Genomic DNA, 21,485 nt, shown 5'->3' with positions numbered 1-21,485 from the left:
AACCGTGCTGCTTCACACCACTCATAGTATGGCCAGAGACAAATGATAATCAGAATTACTGATTCTGATGAAATCACACAATTCTGAATTTGGGAAATGTTTGCAAACATGCTACACAAACTTTGTTAGCTAACACAGCTATATAGCTCGCATTGTTGTCCTGATTATTTGTATGGAAACAAATTCCAAATTTAGTTATGTTTGTGTAATACTGAAATAAATGTACATCATTTACAGCATGTCTCTGCTGCCCTGAAATGTGCTCCTGTCCTCAGTTTGACCAAGAGAAATTCAAAGACAAAGTGGAAATAAAGTAAACCATACTCAAATTGAGCAGTATTATATTCTAAATTAAATATCTTATGCATTAATAATAGCTTTTGACACATCCTAGTTTAAGAGAGAAATTTCAGTGTTAAAACAGGAGGGAGAAAGGAATGTGATAAAAAATAAAACCAAAATGCTGCCCTAACTGTTTTAAAAATTGACAGGAGTTCATACTGAGTTCTGAACTTCCTGATTTGAGTCTCCTGCTATTAAATTATCACAATAAACACACCCTCTAATCCAACACACACTACAGACACCAAAAGACTTCTGCTTGGTTCACGCTCATGAAAGAAGGATAAATAGCGTTGCCACTTATCAAAATTAAGATTTTTAGAAAATGAGAAAAAAAAGTGCTGAGTTTAATTACCCGTTTTAATTAGTGTACTAGATAGCATGAAATAATTCATTCCTGTGATTACAGAACAGGCAGAGCCCTTTGCGTATGGTTACTGTCAGAATTTTTCAGATGCACAAAAACAATTTTTCCTGCTATTTCATTCATTTTTATTTATAGCCCATTTCTAATGCAAATACTGGCCCAAAATCAAGTGCTAAGGAAGCTGGCTGACTTAGCAATGGAGATAGAGTAGGAATGTAAAGGATTAGAGTGTTTAATGTACTGGAAAGAAGTTTATCAATACTGACAATTCTCACAGTGCTTAATCAAACATTTAAGACAAGTGGAGAAGCAGACAGTAAAGACTTTGGGGCTTTTGAACAATAAAAGCAAACAAACTGTCTTGTCAGTACATGTCAGTCTATGGTGGAATAAAGAAATGCCTATAATTTAGTTACTCTTTTCATATAGATAGCTGGTGGTTTTAGCTACTTAGCTAGAGTGTACTGACTTTAAAATGACTGTAAGTAATTCCTGAGGAAAATGAAGTTTAACTTTTGTTGTCCTATGTGGTCTGAATTGAGGATTGCAGCATTGTGACTAAGTTTTCCCTAGTGCCATTTACAGCTTCATGATTATTACAGGGGATTAAGATTTTTTTTTTTTTTTGCTTAAAGGCAAATTTGTAATAGATTTATTAACACATATTAATGGATAGTAGGGTCTGATCCTTCAGTAACACACTTTTTGTGGACCTTCCCAGAACTCTGGACAGGGCCAGGACAAGAGATGGGAGACAAGTGGTGCTCTGTATGTGCCTGCAGGGTAACTTTGAGTACGAAGCTCACAGCCCTGAACTGCCTGGGCTAGACCTTTACGTAACAGTCTGCAAATTCACTACATGAATTTTTGCTGTTGATTCAGGAAATCTACAATCCAATCTAAAATGCCTGACATAAATCCTACTCTAGCTTTGAGTGACATCCTTAGAGAAAATCAGGATCCTATGCAAAGAGAAATAGATTCCAGTTTCTGGTTGGATTTCAGTGCTACTGAGATAAATGCAAAGTAACTCAGCAGAAGCCAGGCTGTATCTTTAGATTTACACTCACATCAGAACTCTCTTAATCTGACACTCAGTATCCTGATATCAGAACCGAAGATCAGTAACTGTTTTTTAAGAAAACAGGTGCTGTAAGACTGGGAATGTTAAATTAACGTGACAGAACATTAAGAATATGCTGCAGGCTCTGTGAGCAGGCAGAAGGGGAAACTGCTTCCTTGAAATAATCTCAGAAACCAACAAAATAATAAAAATAGAGATGAATGCTTATTAACTACTGGTGACATGACAACTACTACAATAATATATTTGTCATCCAGTAACTTAGTAAAATTTAACTTGCAACAGAAAACTGAACTGTGGTAGCTATAAAATAGAAAATGCAATAAAAGATGATCAGTTCAAGAGAGAAATGAATTAGGAAGTAGTAAGCAATTAAAAGGCAGTAAAAATTCAAGATGGCATTTTTATTGACTTTTTCAGAATTGAATGAGTGCAATTCCAATTATCTCAAGTTCCTTTATCTAGTCTACTAGTACAAGCAAATACCCCGTCCTTAGTACTACCTTCCCACATTGAGTGAAGTTGAGAGAAGCTGTGTAGCAAATTCCCCCAAAACACTTCTGACACTTTATGTGTATTTTCAGTCCTTAACTACATAACACATACAAGCATTAGATTTCAGATGTCACCATTTGCTAGTTAATATTACTCTAGAAGTCAATCTTCTGTTCGTCAAGAGGCTGTGCTCCAGTTCATGTTTTTCCACAAAGCTGGGTGATGCTACTCCAAACATAATAGTTTCAATACAATTGATTTTGTTTGGCTACATGACAAATGTCCTAAAATAAAATATTTTTTTCTCAAAGAACAACAACAGGAAAAAAAAAAAGCTTAATGTATCTAAGAAATGAGATTAAATTCTGAGTCTAGGCAAAATGTGTATTTGAACTTTCTTGATATTAGCATCGAGCTTTGCAGGTATACATCATACCCCATTTGCTCATGAATTGCATGCAACATTTCAGTAGGCTGACTTCAGTAATAAAAGAAATGCTAGTATGCATTTTGACAACCTAGTGATAGTTGTGTTTACACCAACTCTTTCGTTTTGGAATGTAATATGACTTCAGCCATGTTACAGTTGGGCCTTTTAGATCTGGTACTCAAAAGTTAAAACTGTCCTGGCTACATAATGAGTATGCAGATGTAAGCTTAATTTTTGTGTCTGTTTACCGTGATGCAAATAGACAGCTACCTTTTTGGCTATTCACACCTGCCAATAGTTCATGTGCATACACAGTCATGGTAATTTCACATGCAGATTACATGCATTGTTACATATGTACCCATGTCATGAAGACCCATAAATCCTGTGGGGTGGAAATGTCACTTTATTATTTGTACTGAAATGTTTTTATCGTATGTGCAATCCTTTTCTTGTTCAGCCATTTACATTTTTGATAGTAATTTACGTGGTCTCCATTTACATGGACACATCTGGTTTTTTAGAAAGGATCTATTACACATAATGTTGTCTCACTCCTACAAATAACTTCAGAAATTATAATGCAAACTGTTTACAAAATAAATTAGTGGGAATTATAAGTGCTATTAATAAGTTGGGGTCTACATATAGCCTACCATACAACTTCACTATTAATGCAGTGAGAATCCTGATTCAACTGCCACATAAACAAAGTGGAAAGATTTTTCAGTTTACTGTTTTCCTCGCTCTGAGTTGCTCAGTGATTGTAACTACCAGTGTGTGTGTATATGTACACAAATATATATTTTTCCTGCTTGTAACTTTTTTATCAATCTGTAGACACTAGAATTTTGGGAGCATAACAGACATAACATGAAAAGCTAAGCAGTACTGGTCACACTAACAACCAGTGTAATCAGTCTATATTTGATCAACGTGTTATCAGTATGTGTCATCACCATCTTTCAGATATTACATGACCATGAAATACATAAGCTGTAATCATCACGGTTCTGAAACATCTTATTGAGCAAAATGTGTGACCTGGCCTGATGCCAAGCACATAATCAGTAACAAACAGAATTAAAAAAAAATGTTCTTCACAGTTTGCAAACATGTAACTGACAAAAATGGCAGGTGTTTTACTAGTGCAAGTGTTTCAGCTCCACTCGAGGCAAGAAGCCCAGGGTTAGATATTTCTTTAGGTTTCTACATAAATAGTTCATGTTGCTAGTTGTCTAGCTAACCCAATGACAAATCAATCAAATGCGTTCCTCCAACGAGATGGAGTGCAATACTGGAATTTGTTGCTGCCACAAATTCAGTGGCAGCAGGGCCAGAAGCCTATAAATGGCAAGGAAAAAATGAATGCTACTTTCCCTTGTGGCAACAATTTTTCTGATATATTTCTGAATGTCAAAATGTTACTTTTTGTGTGTGTGATACTGACATGGGAATAAGGAAAAATGCCTTACTGGCAAGATTTTAAACTCAAAAGTCCTCTGTTTTCTCACAACTGTAATGATGTGAACAGAAGTGAGACCTGTTCATCCACACTTTCCTGGCAGTTTAACTTGGAGGGCTCTTTATGTGCGGAAGAGTTATTTACATTCCCCTTACCACAGTTCATAATGTCTGAGTTATAATTTCAAGTTGTTTTAGAGTTAATGATGCAAAAATGAGTTCAGAGTAAAAGAACGGAGGATACATAAGACAGCAATGCCTACCTATTAATTTTCGTTAGTAACTCCATGGGATTGGAATCAAAGACCTAGAAATAAAGGTTTTTCTTTTGACCCATTCATGTCCTCTGTGGCATCTTGTCCTTTTTGGTGCTGGGAAGTTAGCACACATCAGCAAACCATGGAACTTGGTTTTGCTCTTAATACTTAAAAGCATAGTTTTCTAAGCAAACTGTAACAGCATAAGCATCAATCGTGTGTAAACCCAGTAGGTCTCACATCAGTCTCCAATCTGGAACTGTGCAGGTTTCTCTAGCGTAAGATAGTAAACCATAAAAATGTGTAGTTTGTTCAAGATTGTGTCTTTACTTGATTAATCTACAGTCATGGTGCAACAGTTATCAATGGAAAATGATTAGTCTGGGAAGTTTGATTGTCCCTTAATTCTGATTGTGCATTTTCATGCTATACAACATCACCGACATCTTTTCTCTCATTTCCTCAGGCACTTAAAATTAAGGGAATCCAAAAGAATAATAACACTGTAAATTTAAATATGTTCTATGGCTCATGATTAGTTTTGAATAGGAAAAATAGTAACACTTTTCCCTTGCATGACAATGTACAGCCTGGTAGCTGTGCATCCTGTGGCAACACTGGAGAAGCACCTGAATGCCATGGGAAGTGCAGAGTGCCCTCTCCTGGGTTAGGAAATAAACCTGTTAGCCAAACTGCACAGGAGCCAGGGGACCTTTGCTAAAGAGCAATGTGTGATTACTATTCCCTCTTACAGTGGCACACGGAGATGCAGAAAGAAGGAAATCTAGTGGAATCAAAAGAGACTCTTAACTAAAGAGAATTGGGCTTTGATCAGATTCTGCACCAGCAAAAAGATCCGAGGTGTCCTTCCACATACACATTGTGTGACTGGCCCACCTCTTCCAAAATGGCCCTGAAATACCAATTTCCCAAGTCCTCAACTTATGCATCATTGTGGAAGTTCTTCCTCCGCAAGTGCTTTCCCTACTAGAAGAGGTGTTACCTATAGAGTCAGTGGAGGTCTTGACCACTAACACGGGTAATAGCGACCCCGAGCGTATTCTGGTTTGTTCATAGCTCCAAGCAGTCATTGCATCTATAAAGAAGCAGTAATTGGCAGAGAAGTTTTATAGTGGTTCGTCATGAGTCTTTACATTGTTCGGTGAGGCTACTGATTGAGTGGCTCTTGGGCGATACCTTCAATATCAGGTGACTGATTTGAGCTACTCTAGAAGTAGAGGATGAGTGCTGAATATTAATTTAAATGGTGTAGTTTTTTGTGACTCATGCTCAGGTCAGAAATGTGGTTTGTGCTGTGAAAACAGTCATGGCTGAAGAACTGATTCTTCAGTGAATTCTGTTATTTTATACCTATTGTATATGTATAGGCATATATATTATAAGTGCTCTACAGAAGGCTGTTGAGCATGTATTGTCCTCATTTGTCAATATGTGTTAGGGGAGAAAAAATAAAATGGAAAGGATATTCAGGTCTAGTGTGTTGTTTTCATGGCCAACCACACCACCTCCATGGTGGACTGGGAGGGCTAAAGGAATTGAAACCTCTCCCTAACTAGCAGTGTGAGCATGTACTGGTTTCTTTTAGATCCCCATCATGTCCAATCCCTCTGATATAGGCTCATTTACCAACTGTTCACTCTTGTTCTCAAAGCTCTTTTGGTTCCCTACTTCTTTATTCTTAGCAGAACTTTGCTCCAAAATCTCAGTGCTCTGACAGGTTTAGGTGAGACTCAGGTTCTGAGAGTCAAGGAAGTTCTTTGCTCTCCAGTTGTTCAAGGGAATTGAAGATAGTATCAGAAGTAAAACATCGCTGTGTGGTCTAGACTGAGGATTGCAGAATCGTTACTGGGTTTTCTGTAGTTCTTCATCTCGCTGATGCAGGTTTTGTGCTGTGAGCTGCAGAAGTCTCAATGACACTTGAGCTGCCTATTTACACGGAGGGAAGTCTTTCCCACTAGCTAGTGTAGGTATCTTTTCTCTGACAAAGTAATTTCAAATAAAATAAAATTTAAACAAAGATCCTACAAAACAAATGGAAATTTTTGCCTTAGTACAAAGTAAGGAAGAGTCTCGCATTAATCACAGTCTTCTAACTACTATAAAGAAAGGAGATTGTTTCAAATACTGATATCAGTGACTCTGATTTGTGACCTAGGAGATCATTCTTAACAGATTAAACTATTTCTTATTGTGTGTATATTCCTACAAATCATAGGGGCAAAGTAGGGTTAAAAGGGGATACAGGCACTGAATGAAAAACTGGCATTCATATTTCATATTAAAATCACTTCTAATATGATTTAGTTTTCTGTACAAGGAAAGCAATTTTTAGTTGAACATTTACTTGTTTGTAGGTGAGAAGGATAATTATAAGACACATCACAGCAAAAACAATTTGTGTATATTTGATCTTTTTGTATATATGTATTTATTTGATCTTTGAATTAGCCATGTGGACTTATTTCTAAGCAAGTAGTATGGGGAGTGGGGAACAAAAGAGAAAGGAAAAGAAAGTGAGAAAGAGTGAAGGAGAGAAAGGGAAAGAGGGGAAGGGAGGAAGAAAAGAAGAAAGAGGGAGAAGGAGGGAGGAAGATTCTCCGTGATTTTGTATTTTCTTTGTAAAGGAGATCTTTATAGTGTCCAGCTAAGTTAATATGATAACAGGAGTTGTTTATGATGAAGCTTTGTGGTTCTTATGTGTTCAAGTAATCACTGAAAGGTTATTTTAACTACAGTACATTGCATGGTTAATGACAAATTGTCATCTGTTTGTATTGTGAAGGCATCACTAGGGAGAAATGCTAGAGGAAGAGAAGTGTGCTTTTATGGTTATGCCTAAGACTCATAGGAAAACTTGTTTAAGTTGTATATTCTGGAAAAATAACGATGCTCAGAAAACAATGTCCGAATGAAATAATTTGAAAGAGAACACATTTAAAAGTTGTTACAAAGTAAGTTATTTTAAAGTTTTAAAAGTAAAGGAAGAATATGCTAAAATAGCTGAGATATTAGAGTTAAAGGTGATATGAGGAGAACATATCTAAAAAAATCTCTCAGCAGTGAGTATAATGAAGGAACATTCATTTCTGTTCAGAAGAACTGGAGTTCCTTTTAACTATAACTGAAACACAGCAGAGTGTTACTCAGCCGTTCATTTTCCTCAAGATCTTCACTCTTGTTTTGTTTTCTCCAGGAAATGCATGCAAGATGATGCATGTGCAAAAGACGTTGTTTGGTGTGCTGTGGAAACATCCAACTACCTAACCTAAAGTTTCTCATGTTTTACTAGTTCCTTTACTGAATGTAGTTCTTTTTGATTGCTTCATTGACCTAAAGAACACTATACTGGATAGTCATGGTGTTATAAAACATACAATATTAGTTAACTACACAAAAACCAAAGGGAAATAGGAGGAGACTCTGCCTGCCCTGTCTTGGGCTTTTTGGTGCAACAGAGTTTATATTCCCCCTGTGTTTTTCCACTTTCCTTATATGAAATGAACAGCTGTAATTGAAAAGCAAGAAGCTCCATGGTTTATAGAAATAGGTGTTGTTAAGAGCCTTAGCCATCTAATTTTCTTCCTATTGCAGGGCAGGCTTCCTATTGTCTGTCCTTTAGAGCTAATTTCTTTTCTGATCAAAAGGCCCACATCATTGAAAAGGTAGTAATGACTATTCATTTGGTTGAAACCTCCATTCTGCAGCCTGCAAAGCTTTATTTAGAAACTGCTATTTCTTTCTAAAAGGAAAACCTCATTTGTGTCCTCTATAATGTCAATTAAAGGAGAATATATTTTAATTATTTATCCTGGAGAGAAACCTTTCAGGATCTCAATTCGCTCTGCCAGTGATACAGGCTGTAGTTTGAAACAATATGTGCCTTCAAAATTGTATGTCAGAGAGTAGAAATAAGGTGTGTTTTGATTTTAATTTGCCACTAATTAATAGTTTATTTGCAGCTAATTAGCAAGTTACAGTTTTACAATTAATGTCTGATTTCTAATATGACTCATAAAAAGAAGCCTAGCCATCAGTACCAGCAAATAAGGTGGGTTACTGAAGCTGTATAGAAAACATCAGAGGAAAGATAGATTTGCGAAGTTTTAAGTGGGTAAAACAGAGATGATTGAGGATTTTTTTTTCTTTTTCTGAAGAATGAGAGCAGTGATATCTCAGCCCTCTCCGGCGGGAGGGGAAGGGCCCTCAAAAGCCCACAGCAAGCCCCCCAGGATGGCTCCGGCCCCTTGGGGTAGCCAGAGGCAAGTGTGGCGGGGCTTTTCGGGAGACCCCCACTAAAGCGTGCCGGGGGCAGGTCTGCTTCTCCCCACGCTTGTCCCCGTGTCCCACCCAAATCCCATCTCGCAGGGGACAGGACCCTGGGCCATCCAACAGGCAGGGGGACGCATCCGGGGTGTTTGGGGCTGGGGGTGTGGGGATGGAAGGGAGCACACTGCTGGCGGCAGCTGGGGGCAACAGGAATGACCTGCAGGAGGAGAGGCACGGGGACTTGGAGGAGCGGAGAGAAGTCGCAATAAAGTTCCCGTTATTGCCTCTTCTCTTTAAGAAGGGATTGCTCTCAGATACAACGCAGGCTGCCCCACAGCAACCGCCGCCGGTGCAGCGCTCGTCTCTTTAGCATCAGTTCTTGTGCTCCTTTCCGAGTAGTTTGCCTCGGTGTTTTCACGTGGAAACACGTGAGTTAAGCTGATCTCTTCCTCGGGGCTCCGCAGCGAGCTCTGGTGAGTTGTCCTGTGCTGGTGGTCCCCTCTACAACCCTGTTAATTGGTAACTTGGAGATGAGGGGGTCCTTATTAGCAATCCCCCCCCCCCGCCCCCGCATCCCTGCTCTCCCGCAGAAGCCAGCCCCATGAGGCGATTACCAGGAGGAGCTGTTTGTCAGAGGCTAATAAACAAATTCCTCCCGAACACCTGAATGAACGAGGGCCAGGAACAACCCAATTAAGAAACGGAGCTACTGGTTGTTTTCTGTGCCGGTGGAAACAATCCGGGCTAGAAAAGAGTCTATTCAGCGGGCGCTCCGAGAGGTCTGTTTGCAGCCCGCTATTGTTGTCAGAAGCCAAATAAAAGTTCAGCTGGGGGAAAAAAAAGTGATTAAAAACAACATTTGCCGCTGCCTCCTGAATGCACCGGGAGGCTCGGCTCAGAGGAATCGATCTGCACCCAAACGACGTGGCTTTTACCACGCTCCTGAGAATTTTGTTCCTAAATGTTGCTGGGTTTAATGATGTCATCCAGAGGATCCCTCGCTTTCCTGTATGGATGAGCAGCGGGGACAGCCACAGCCGTGCGGTGAGGCTGGTGGGAACTGGTGGTGTGTGCCCCCCGTGCAGGGCCGGGAGGGTCTAGAACAAGGTCTAAACAGAAAAGCAGGTGAACTTTGATTTTAAGCATTTTATGGACATTTTCGGGGGATCATCCTAACAGCGGTCTGAACGAATGGGGCAAGTTGCGAGGACAAGCCCCCGCCGCCTGTCGGGAGTTATGCTGGGGGCTGAGGGGATTGTTTTATTAATAGGATTAAATGGGGCTGGTTTGGTGCGTAGCGTTATTCTTCACAAGCCAGCGATCTTCCCTGACACAGTTCCAAGATTCCCCCAAGCTCTGCTGGACCTGCAATTAACAGATATTAACGGCTATTGCTTATTAAGCGCTGATCGCCTGAGAAGCAGGCGGTCCCTTTTCAAAGGTGCCTTTTCAGCCGTGGGGTTTCTCCCGTTCAACTTGGCTTGTGCTGTGAACTCCTGATTTCGCCTCACGCTCCTTTGTCACAAAACAAAAAAAAAAAAACCAAAAAAAAAACCACAACGAGAGCTTCTCTGCCTTTGACATCTGTATTTTCATGCCCCCATGTGCCCCCAACTCACCCCCCCCAGACGCAGAGGGCTCTCCTAGCCCCGGACAGCTTCTCCCCCCCGGCCTGACGGAGCAAATTTAGGAAAATGGCTCCGGGTGCGGGGCACAGGGAACAAGGGACCAGGCGCTGGTGGCTGCAAGCCTTTTGGCTGAGGGGGTCGGACTTTTGCAAGCGCTCCGCAGGATGACTTTAGGAAATAGCAGCTGGTGGAGCAGGGCTTGCCTACTCCTCCTTGCCCCGGTCCCGCTTGCATTGGGGTGCCCAGGGTGGGATGCTCCGAGCCTCCCATCGCTGTCCCGCAGCCCCCGGGGATGCACGGCTGGGCAGGAGCCGCGGCGGCGTTGCCGTGCGGGCCGGGCTGCAGCCCACCAGGCACCGGGCTCCTTCCTCCCGGACTCCCAAACGGGTGAAGAAATCCCCCTGGGAGTCCCGGGGATGGACCCACGGGCAGTGCCGAGAGAGGGTTCCCAGCTGCGTGCCCTGCTTGTCCCTTCTTCTGGGAATAGAAACCAGCCCCAGCCTTAAGTATTCCTCGCAACGTGCGCGGCACCAAGTCCCTGGTGCAGCGAGAGCGCTCCGGGGACCTGCGAAGTCCGGAAATACAAACCTGTAGTTTTTTATTTAGCCGGGTTTATGTTCGTCTGTAAGGAGATGAGCGGTGTTTGAAGAGAATTGTCGCCTGGCTTTGAAATAACGTGGATGTTAAGACGTTAAATTGCGTGCCCTCTGGAGAAAAAAAATAAAAACAAAACACCATGACATAATTGGAGTCTCAGGCAGCGCGAAGACAAATTGAAAGGCTAAATAAGAGTCTGAAACTTAACGTGCTAATATTTATTAGATGATTCAGACACCGAAAGGAGCGCCGTTCACGGGCTTCCAGCCCGTCCTACCGCCGTATGCCGCCGCGTTTCTCGTTGCGTGTAAGCGGGCTCAGCCGCTCCGACAAACGTGCGATCGAGTCATCTAAACGAAATGCCAGGACCTGACCAGTCCGTGTCCCATCCCAGTCCGGCGCCTCTCAAACCTCCACTGGAGCGGTCAAAATATTTGGAGGGGTTTGAGCTTAAATAGAACTCTTTGAAGCTTTTCCAGTATGTCGCAAAAGTTCCTCCCGCAGTTCCTCCCGCAGCGTTGCCTTCTAGCGATAGCGCCTGAAGTGCCACCTCCTCCTGCCACCCCGCACAATTTTTACCCCATCCAAACCCACGCGGCAACACTCCGAACAACAGCAAAGACAAAACTCACTGCGAGCGAGTCCCAAGCGGGATTTATTTTCCCCTTCGGCTTTGCTCAGAAGATGATCTGGCCAGAAAAAGGAGCGGCATGTTAAACTGCTACAGAACCTCGGAGCCACTCCAATGAACCCCCCCCCAAGACACCGCGGTGTCCCCAAAGCTCTGGCACCGGCCGGGGCTGTGCCCGCGGGTCCTGCCCGGGGTGCCCCCCCCGTGCCAATTGGCGCCGTTATCCTCACGCTCTTCTCTCCCCGAGGGATGCCAAGGTGGGGGAGCCCCCCTCTCCCCCGGTTGGGGTCGGGACGCCGAGGCACATCCCCTCTTCGCCCCCCCAGGCCCCGGAGGGTTTGCTCCGACCCCCCCGGCGGCGCTGCCCACCTCCTCCAGCACCGCGGCTCCGGGGTCCCCTTGAGGAGCTGTCGGGGGGAGGATGAGGAAGGAAGGAGGGAGGGAAGGAAGGAGGAAGAGTGGGGCAGGGCTGGGCGGATCCGTGCCCGCTGTGCCTTGCCGGAGCTCCCGGCCCCGTAGGTGCCGGGCGAGGAACGGAGGAAGAAGAGGGAAGGGGAGGGGAGGGGAGAGGAGGGGAAGGGAGGAAAGGGAGGGCCGTGATTGACAGCTCCGCGGAGCCCCGCTCCCGTCACCTACAAAGTTTGCTTTCACACGGAGGGAACTTTGCTGTTGCCATGAAAACGTTTTTTTTTGCGAGCAGCGTGCCCCTTCCCCCTCCCGTTGGGGCAGCCGAGTGGAAAAACTCAAGTGGCGAAGGGGGGGCCGGGGGGGGCACTGCCCCGGCAGCAGCCAGCCCGGCCCGTACCCGAGGGAACCGCCGTGCCCTGGCACCGGCAAGAGGGGACGGCTCCGTGCCCGGAGAGCGCTCCGGGACCGGGGGGAGAGTTTAATCCCACCCCCCCTTCATCCGCGGTGCGTGGGGGGATGCGGGGGGGGTGTCCGCCCACTGCGGGCTCTCCCCGTCTCCAGGCACCGGGCTGCGGCTCCACCGGGGAGCCCCAAACCCCTTTGTGCCCGGCGGACGCATGGCTCCCGCTCGCAGCGCCCCTCCCCGTCCCTCCTCCTCTTCCTCCTCCCCCGTCCTCTTCCTCCTCCTCCTGTCCCCTTGCCCCGCCGGCAGCTGCGGGACCCCCGCCGCCCTCTCCGCACCCCGCATCCCAGCCCGGTCCCGGCGCTTTCTCCTCCATCCCAGAGCCGGGAGCAGAGCTCGAGGGGGGGGCTCGGCGGGTAGGGGGCAGCCCCAGCATCCCCAAGCCACCAACTTTTGGGCCCCCCCCGGGCCATTACCGGCGTCGGGGCTGCCGGGAGCCTCCCGCCGATTGGCTGCCGCCCGCCCCTTTATAGCCGCCGTCAATCAAAGGCCACCGCCGTCTGCGCGTCGCTCGGCGCTGCCCGCGGGAGCCGCTCCGCGGAACCGCTCCGCACCCGCCGGCACCGCAGCGCAGCGCCTCGGGGAGCAGCGCCTCGGGGAGCAGCGCTTCTCGGCCGGGCGGCGAGAAACTTGCTCCTTCCCGCCGCGGCCGCCCAGACCGGTTCTTGCTTAATTTTTGTCTTTTATTTATTTTTTTTGATTTTATTTTTTATTTTTTTTTTAACTTCTCCCCGAGGTGCCGCTGCCCGCCTGCCCGCCGCCCTGGCGCACCTCTTGCCGGCCCCGGCCATGTACAGCATGCTGGAGGCTGAGATCAAGACGCCGCAGCCCACCCCGGGCAGCGCCGGGGGCAACCCGGCCCCGGGCAGCACCGGCAAAGGCGGCGGCGGCGGCGGGGGGGCCAGCGGCGGAGCCGGGGCCGGCTCGGACCAGGACCGGGTGAAGCGCCCCATGAACGCCTTCATGGTGTGGTCGCGGGGCCAGCGGCGGAAGATGGCCCAGGAGAACCCCAAGATGCACAACTCGGAGATCAGCAAGCGCCTCGGGGCCGACTGGAAGCTGCTGAGCGACGCCGAGAAGCGGCCCTTCATCGACGAGGCCAAGCGGCTGCGGGCCGTGCACATGAAGGAGTATCCGGATTACAAATACCGGCCCCGACGGAAGACCAAGACCTTGCTGAAGAAGGACAAATACTCGCTGCCCGGCAACCTGCTGGCCCCCGGGGGGGGCAACGCGGTGAGCAGCCCCGTCGGGGTGGGCCAGAGGATTGACACGTACGCCCACATGAACGGCTGGACCAACGGGGCTTACTCCCTGATGCAAGACCAGCTGGGCTACAGCCAGCACCCGGGCATGAACAGCCCGCAGCTGCAGCAGATGCACCGCTACGACATGACGGGCCTGCAGTACAGCCCCATGATGTCCACGGCGCAGACCTACATGAACGCCGCCTCCACCTACAGCATGTCCCCCGCCGCCTACGGCCAGCAGCCCTCCACGGCCATGAGCCTGGGCTCCATGGGCTCCGTGGTGAAATCCGAGCCCAGCTCGCCGCCCCCGGCCATCACCTCCCACTCGCAGAGGGCCTGCCTGGGAGACCTGCGGGATATGATCAGCATGTACCTGCCCCCGGGGGGGGACGCCACAGACCCTTCGGCCCTGCAGGGCAGCAGGTTACACAGTGTGCACCAGCACTACCAGAGCGCCGGGACTGCCGTCAATGGCACCGTACCGCTCACCCACATATAGACTTGGCCCTGCGGACGGCTCCCCGCCTCCATCCCTCACCCCCCCACCGCTCCTGCACCGCACCGGGACGTACGGCAGTGTTCCTCGGCTTAGCAGACTTGATACTAACTTTGGAGACATTTTAAGAAGGAAATCCGTTAGCTGTGTCATTTTATTTTTTTTTTGTACAAAAAAAAAAATCATATTTGAGCAAGCTGTTATTTTAATAGAGCACAACTCCTGCCTCCTAGAAGCCCCTGTGAAGTTTTTAAACCACGGCAACTTCTGGTTTCTGCTAGGTTGGGCGCCGTTTTGTTCGCTTCAAAGGTTCAAAAAGGTCTCGCATCTTTCACAGTTTGATTTCTAGCGTTGCAATGACGAAACGAAACAAGCAACAAAAACCCGGCGGGCTCTTGTTTTTAAACTCAGTTGTTCAGTTGTTTACATTTTCGTTGTGGTTACTTAAAAGTGTTGTTCTTCCCACCTCGCCGAGTATTGCTTGGTTTCTAGCCGCAATCTGTAGCGTTCACGACTTTTTAACTTTAGGGTTTTGCTCCTTTAAAAAAAGGGGAGGTGGGAAAGAGCTGTGCGGGTCGCAAACGTATTTCTTTTATTTATAGTAAGTTGTGTGTCTTGTTTTTTTTCCTAAACTGTAAACTTATGTAAATTGGTTTGTGAATTTTACTGTGAACCATGTTTTGACATATCAGATGAAGAAACGTTTTAGTTTTTTGTTTACCGGATTTCTTCCAAAAAAAAAAAGTTATCGAAAGACACCTTCCCTGTCCCTAGTCCTCGTTTTCTTCCCCTTCCCAAACGAAGAGCCCGACCAACGCGTTTGGTACCGGGCACGGCGGCGGGCGCGGGCTTGCTCCCTGCCTGGCTCCTGCCGCCGGGCCGGGGGCTACCGCAGCATTTCGGCAGGGTTCCTGCTGCCATCGCGTCCCGGCCTCGGTTTTGGGTTCTCCTGGGAGCCCTCGCCTCGATCAGCACCGAGAGGCGATGTGCTGCTCCTCTCCGAGCCGCCGCCACTTGTTGCCGCTCTGGCCGGCGGGGAGGGAAGGGGTTGTTAAGCGTGTGCGCCTCGTTTTCTTTTCCTTTTTTTTTTTTTTTTCTTTGGAGGATTTGCCCAGAAACCCGAGCTCATCTAAAATATTTACAAAAGTAAAACCCGCTGGGGAACTCTTAATTAGACTCTATTAAAAATAAATGGTTACAGGAGTCCCCAGAGAAAATAAATAATTCAATCTTTTCAGTGTGTTTGACGAGTGTGTTTTCAGTCTGGGTAACTTTATTTTTTTCAGTTAGGAGCCCGCGTTGTTCTCGGTTCTTTCTGGGGGCATGCAGCCTCGCACCCCATCGGACTGCATCCTTCCCCCGGCTCTGCCGCAGCCTGGTGGCGAATGGTCCTGGACCCCCAGTCGGGGGGGCAGCACCTTAGGGCCGTGTGTCTCGTAGTGCAAAGCCCCCCGAGCCTCTGCCTTTCTTTTGCTTCAGCTAATGGGTTCGCTGGTTGTCTTCCCACGGAAGGGATGGGAAACAGGCTGTTCTTGCTGTTTGCCTTGGTTTTGGATGGAGGGGCCTTCTCCGTTTGCCCCCCCCGTGAAGTGTGGTGCCGGGAAGGTTTCACATCCCTCCGCTGCCCACTGAAAGCAGCTGGGATCTGACGGGGGCAGCGGGAGCACCTCCTGGCCCCGCACTGCTTCCTGTTCCCGGCAGCGTCTGCTTTGGTTCCCCACTGGGATGCACATCTGAGTTCGGTCAGGTCCTTCCTCCAGCTCCTGCAAGAGGAAAGCAAGTGTTGTGCAAACCGCACCACCAGTCCCTTTCTCTGGTGTAGGGCCAGGCTCTCAGCCACCCGGAGAAGGGAGCACCCAGAGTGGCTGCTGCAGGCCCACGGGTCCCTCCCTGGGCTGCTCACGCTGCACGGATGAGCCCCGGGGTTGAGGGCCCAGGGCCACCCTCTCCATCCCACACAAGTGAGCCCTGGCACCGCACAGGTCCCCTCTGCTCTGGAGCAGCCGAGCAGGAGCTGGGGGGAATCACTTTGCACACTTGAACCCAGTGTGTCTAACACTCAGCTCAACTCCTTCCGTAACACTGCTTGTGACCTCGCTGGCAAACCTGTGGTGTTGCTTTTTCCCCTGCTCGCACTGCCGCCCTTCAGGTAGGAGCAGGCCTGCTGCCAGCCCTGGGAGGATAAGCGGCCCCGTACCCCGGAGATCGGTGGTGCTACCTGAGGGAAATGCAGGGGCAGCAGCAGGTCCCATTTCATCTCAGCTCTGGGTCAAGCAGTTCCCCCAGCGCTCTCCCCACGGGCAATGCTGGGACGATGCTGGGAGGGGAAGCGAGAAGGTCCTGAAACCCCAGATAGCTCTCCCCCAGCCTTCCAAGAAAGGGGTGCAATGCGAGTCTGACAAAAGTGAGGGCTCCTGAGCTGCGGCACTGGAACTGTGTTTGCTGTCTTCAGAGCTGAATGGCAGCTGCATCACTATAGGAGGTTGCTCTGTTCACCTGAGTTCTCTACAAGTGGATTCTCTGCCGTAAAAGGGGAGAAGCCCCACTCTTCAGAAGGCTTGCAGCATTTGAATTCAAGTTATCCTCCTCATTTTCCACAAATCAGGGCCTAAGTGTAGCTGGTGAGCAAGTCCCTGAGGCGACATCAGGAGATTTCCTCTGTATTAACTGACGAGCTCTCTGTGGAAGCTCACCTCAGTGGTTTGGCTTGCGGGGGCTTTTCCTGAGCTATTGCTTTTAAGATACCCAGACAAAATCCTCCACAGAGCTTTCAGCTTCCTGCAGCTGAACTTTATCCCAAGGCTCAAAAGCCTCTGGCTGCTGGCTGTGGACAGAGCCCTGTGAACAGGCACACAGCTGCTGGATGGGGGGAGATCCATTGCAAACTGAAAGTAATGACCCCAGCCTTGCACATAAGCACAAGTACAGAGACGGCCTCTTCTCCACACACATTTTCCATCAGGGAGCCATTGCCTAAAAGACTTTTTTTTTTTCACTTTTTTTTTTCCTAAGATCACTGTTACATCTTTTGCTTGGACTCAGGGAATTTGCGTGGAGAGCAAATGCAGTAACACGTGCCCCTGAGAATTAATGAAGGTGTATTTTATTTGTACCGCTCTTCATTTTTAAAATTTCAGTTAATTTCAGACACATCCTGCATGCGTTTAAATCCAAGTGTCTTTTGAGCAATGGCTGTGAGGGATTTCATGCTCCTGCTTGTTTGTAAGGGATCAGGATCAAGCCACTACATTCTCAGGGAGAGCAGGTGAAGTTGCAAACAGGTGTGACGTGTTAGCTCTGTGGAAGATGTTTTTGCAGAGGATCCTTCGCTCCAGAAATCCCCAGCACAGACAAGACTGTAAGTGAAATGCTGAGTGCAAAATCATAAGTGTTTGCCCCATAGAAAAACTACAGCCTTATATCGGAACACCTAGAATAGAGGCAAGTGCATCTATTACCCTTAGAAAGAGAGACTTGGCAGGGGAGGGGTTAACGATGTTAGCATTTAAGTGTAATGACAATATTTAGGCTTTCGTGTTAACACTTTTTTGAATGGAGGAGTGGAGATCACAGTTGTCGCTAATGTGAGTCTGTCAAAAAAAGCATCTCGGGTTACATTGTGATGGTTCCTTCCTTTACCACAGAGCTGCAGAGAGGATTTATTTCCACAAAATTTGATAAGTGAAAATATTTTAAATTAAATTTTAGATACAGTCTGATTGGGGTTGGACCTGGCAGAGATCTTTGATTGTGGCTATTTTGGGAATATTTTTAAACCTCCTTTTTTGCATTTCTAATTTTTTCGCTGTTAAAAGAGATGGATATTACATTCAGAAAAAGGCATGTAACTAGCACAAACACTTTATGAAAGCGTTTATAAATCAGTGCTTGCCTATATCAAACGTGGGACTAAGCAAGTATACTTTTCAGGAACATTAGAAAGATAGTCTAACATAGAACACATCCAACTATTTCCCAATGCTCATGAAAAGAATTATTTCAGAGGAACAAATACAGCCGAAGAGGTGAAGTTAAGTGATGTTCGGGACTGGAAAGTTGCTGCCACTACCAGTGCCTGCAAAAGTGAGAAGTTCGATATGATTTCTTTTCTACTTATTTAGAGCTTACTGCTATGTTTACCGTAGTTGACTCTAGTTAATTTACACGGTGCAGATTCAGATTCTTTCTGTGATAAACCTGGAGTGAAAAAATGCAGAAATCCCAAAAAGAAAGAAGTGAAATTTGAATTCATTACTTCTAGGATTTCCCAGGAAGGATTGGAGAGCTGTTATTGCAGGCCTGTTTGCATGGGGTAATTTAGTGATTAATGCAGATTAAGTTTACCAGAATAGTTTCCCATATGCTTTTCTATCGTGACTTTTTACTGATGCCACTGGATGCAATAATAATTGCAACACAGTGACTTTTACTTCACAACAGCATGTCCTCAGGATGAGGAATTAATTATTCTTTGCTGTGAATACCATTCACAGCCAACTTCTTTGTGTTGCTAGTCAAGTAAACAGGATTTCAGATTTGCCTCCTCCAAAGACATCCTCGGAAGCTCTTTATTCATTTTATACCTCAGTCTTCCAGTTTCTAAAATGAGGTCTGTACCTACGTCGTGCAGCAGGGCAGGTTGCACTGCCTGGGAGTGAGCGAGTATGTGAGTGAATGGGGGTTTGTCACAGCGTGTCCGTACAGAGATGCATTCATCCCTCCTCTGTGATAAGCAAAGTACATACCACTTAAATGCTATTTATGTCAGCGTTATTTGCAGGATGCTCATCTTTATGAGGATTCTTTTATTCTTGATGCTAAATTCAATTAAACTGTATTTATGCCTGGTTACTTCTCTTCGGTTGTACATCAGATAAAGGGAAATCAACCCGAGCATGATTTGGCCTGGCTTAAAAACCCTTGTGCTCATGTAACTGAAGTGTCTGATCCATGTCCACGCAAGGAAGCAGTTGTGGGGTTTTAACACATTACTGCCCCAGAGCTGTTTGCGCAGTTCCTCCACTGGAAATCGCTCCGGCTTTGTCAGTGCTTTGGCCATCACAGTTCACATGCTGGTGGGTTGGTGCAAACTCACCTCGGCTGATGGGGAGAAAAGAAGTGTGAAACATAAACTACCGCATAAGCTGCGCTGCTTCCAAAGAAATGCAAAGTGAAGCAGGTTCTCAGAGCCCCAAATTGCTGTGTGTATGCTCCACGTGCACAGCAGCCCAGAGCTTGAAAAGAGTCAGGCGTGAGTGGGGAATGGCTAGGAATAAGAGGGAAATTAAGCAATGTTAATAACTTGTGAGCTTCTGTCTGTCATTTATCTCTTCTGGGGCTTCTGATTGAGACTTCTGGCCTTGGTGAGCTTTTTTCTTTGTCTCCTTGAAGAATATTATGCATCATTTCTATACAGGCCATAGGAAATAGTATAGCAGTGATTGCACCCAGCCTTCAGGATTTCCCCTTTGTACTAGACTCAGCTTATTCATTTCGTGCATCATCATTCACAGCTTGCTGTGCTGATTTCAGAAATTCTATACATCTACTTGATACAAAGGGGAGAGACAGAACATAGTGGTGGACGTGGCTTAGGTGCATGTAACGTCTGTTCTTGAATACCATTTGCAAGGGAAGAAATCTTGAAAGTCAATGGGAACTTTGCCCATTCAGAGTTCAGGATAACGCACTTGGCATTGATTTCAATTTCATTGTGCTGTGCTGCCTAGTCAGAAAAGCTTCTCTCCCACAAAATTAAGAAAAGGTATTTTAATCAAAATCTTTTTTTTTTTTCTGTCTTTCTTTCTTTTCTTCCCTTTAAGATTCACTGGGCAGTTTTCATTATATAGCCTGCAAACAGCACGTTATAGCAGCAGTTCCTCATGAAAACTAAGTTACACATTCATTGTTGAGCAAAAAGTATCTTTTCTTTTGTACTTTAGTCTGCAAAACAGGTGAACATTTGTGAAACAGGTGTGAATTTTTTATGAGCTTACCAGAGCTGGGATAGTAACGTGAATTAATTGTCATGCCCTTAAAGTAAAAGGAAGTAAACGAGTTGAATATGCAAAGTGGCAAACGTATGTGTCAAGGTAATTCTGTGTAGCCTTTCAGGCATTCAGCGGGGCGGCAGGAGCTGCTGCAGTAAGGATTAGCCCCATCTGCATTCTCTCAGGGAATATCCTAAATACGGTTGAGGGGATTTTTCCGACTTGGCCCATTTTGTGGAGATCAAGCAATGTTGTAACAAAAGTATTTTTTTTTAACTATTTTCAAGGTAAGGATACTAAATTCTTGAAAGTATTTTCCTTCCTTTTCCAATAACTCTCCTGCTCTTTTTTCCTCAAGAGATTTCAGTCTACTTGTGTTGTGTGGGAATAGTTCTAGCCAAGAATAAGATATTTTGTTTTGTAAGTCCTCAGTTACCAAATACTGATAATTTTGGGTGAATCGAGAGAAAATAAGGACTATCCTGTTGCCTTTTCTTTAGACATCAGTATAACAACAACAAAAAATTACTTAAAAATTTAGGCTGTGCGGGCATTGAAAGGTCTCCTGCTCGAGATTCTGGAGTAGGAAACACTACTGTTTTGGCGTCTAGCAGAACTGTCCATCTGTGCATTGGAGTTATTCTGTTCTTCGATGACTGACAAGCCCATTAACAATAGGAGGGGACTGGTGAGCTACATGAGGAGAACGGCACTGCCAAGATCTGGCCAATCATACAGATTTCCTGATACATGGAAGCATCTCCTACAATCATTTTCTCTTTGGTTAGGCAAGAGAGGACTAGAATTTAGGCCAGTGACTTCAGGATACTGCTCTGAAACACAAAGGCTTGAGAAAGTTAATTTCTCCTACAAGGTTTTACCATGGGAAAAAGTCTCTACTTTCCTAACAGAATTCCTGATCTCCAGTTTTCGTCAGAGAAATAGGAAGGTAGTCTCAGCTAGCTTCACACCAGAAGTGTGTTGGTAGCCCCTAACCTGTTGCTGGCATGTCTGCAGAATGTTTTTTTGGATGCTGTCACCCAGTCAGATGTAAAGACATTGCTGACATTGTGATATTGCAGGAGGTGGCTGCTGAGCACCTCTGTGCCTTGTTCAGTGTAGGACTTCAAGAGGAGGAAGAGGGACTAACTGAAAATACTGCCCAGGAGCGGTACTGGGAAGGCACTGGCAGGCATTTGGTGCTGTATCTGCTTCATTTTCAGTGCAAAGTAGGTAGATGAGTAGCAAAAGTCCTTTTTTATTATTATTATTTTTTATTTTTATTTTTTTCCTGTA

The 21,485-nt window shown here is 46.1% G+C and overlaps 2 protein-coding genes across 2 annotated transcripts; one reads left to right on the top strand and one right to left on the bottom strand.

Moving 5' to 3' along the window:
• Positions 1 to 10,258: 10,258 nt before the first annotated feature.
• Positions 10,259 to 12,609, bottom strand: LOC308176942 (uncharacterized protein; the record flags this gene model as incomplete). Its single annotated transcript, XM_080553432.1, has 3 exons — positions 10,259 to 10,919; positions 11,584 to 12,214; positions 12,556 to 12,609. 3 exons carry the CDS (start codon positions 12,607 to 12,609, stop codon positions 10,558 to 10,560), a joined length of 1,047 nt encoding a protein of 348 aa, XP_080409558.1. The 3' UTR covers positions 10,259 to 10,557.
• Positions 12,610 to 12,939: 330 nt separating this feature from the next.
• Positions 12,940 to 15,433, top strand: LOC308177419 (transcription factor SOX-3-like). Its single transcript, XM_080554695.1, has one exon. The coding sequence runs from the start codon at positions 13,243 to 13,245 to the stop codon at positions 14,200 to 14,202; it is 960 nt and encodes a 319-aa protein (XP_080410821.1). The 5' UTR covers positions 12,940 to 13,242; the 3' UTR covers positions 14,203 to 15,433.
• The last annotated feature ends 6,052 nt before the right edge of the window (positions 15,434 to 21,485 follow it).

The sequence above is a fragment of the Anser brachyrhynchus genome (genome assembly GCF_964034855.1).
Source record: "Anser brachyrhynchus genome assembly, chromosome: 13".
NCBI classification, from domain to species: Eukaryota; Metazoa; Chordata; class Aves; order Anseriformes; family Anatidae; genus Anser; species Anser brachyrhynchus.
This window is presented reverse-complemented; position numbering and strand designations above follow the sequence as displayed.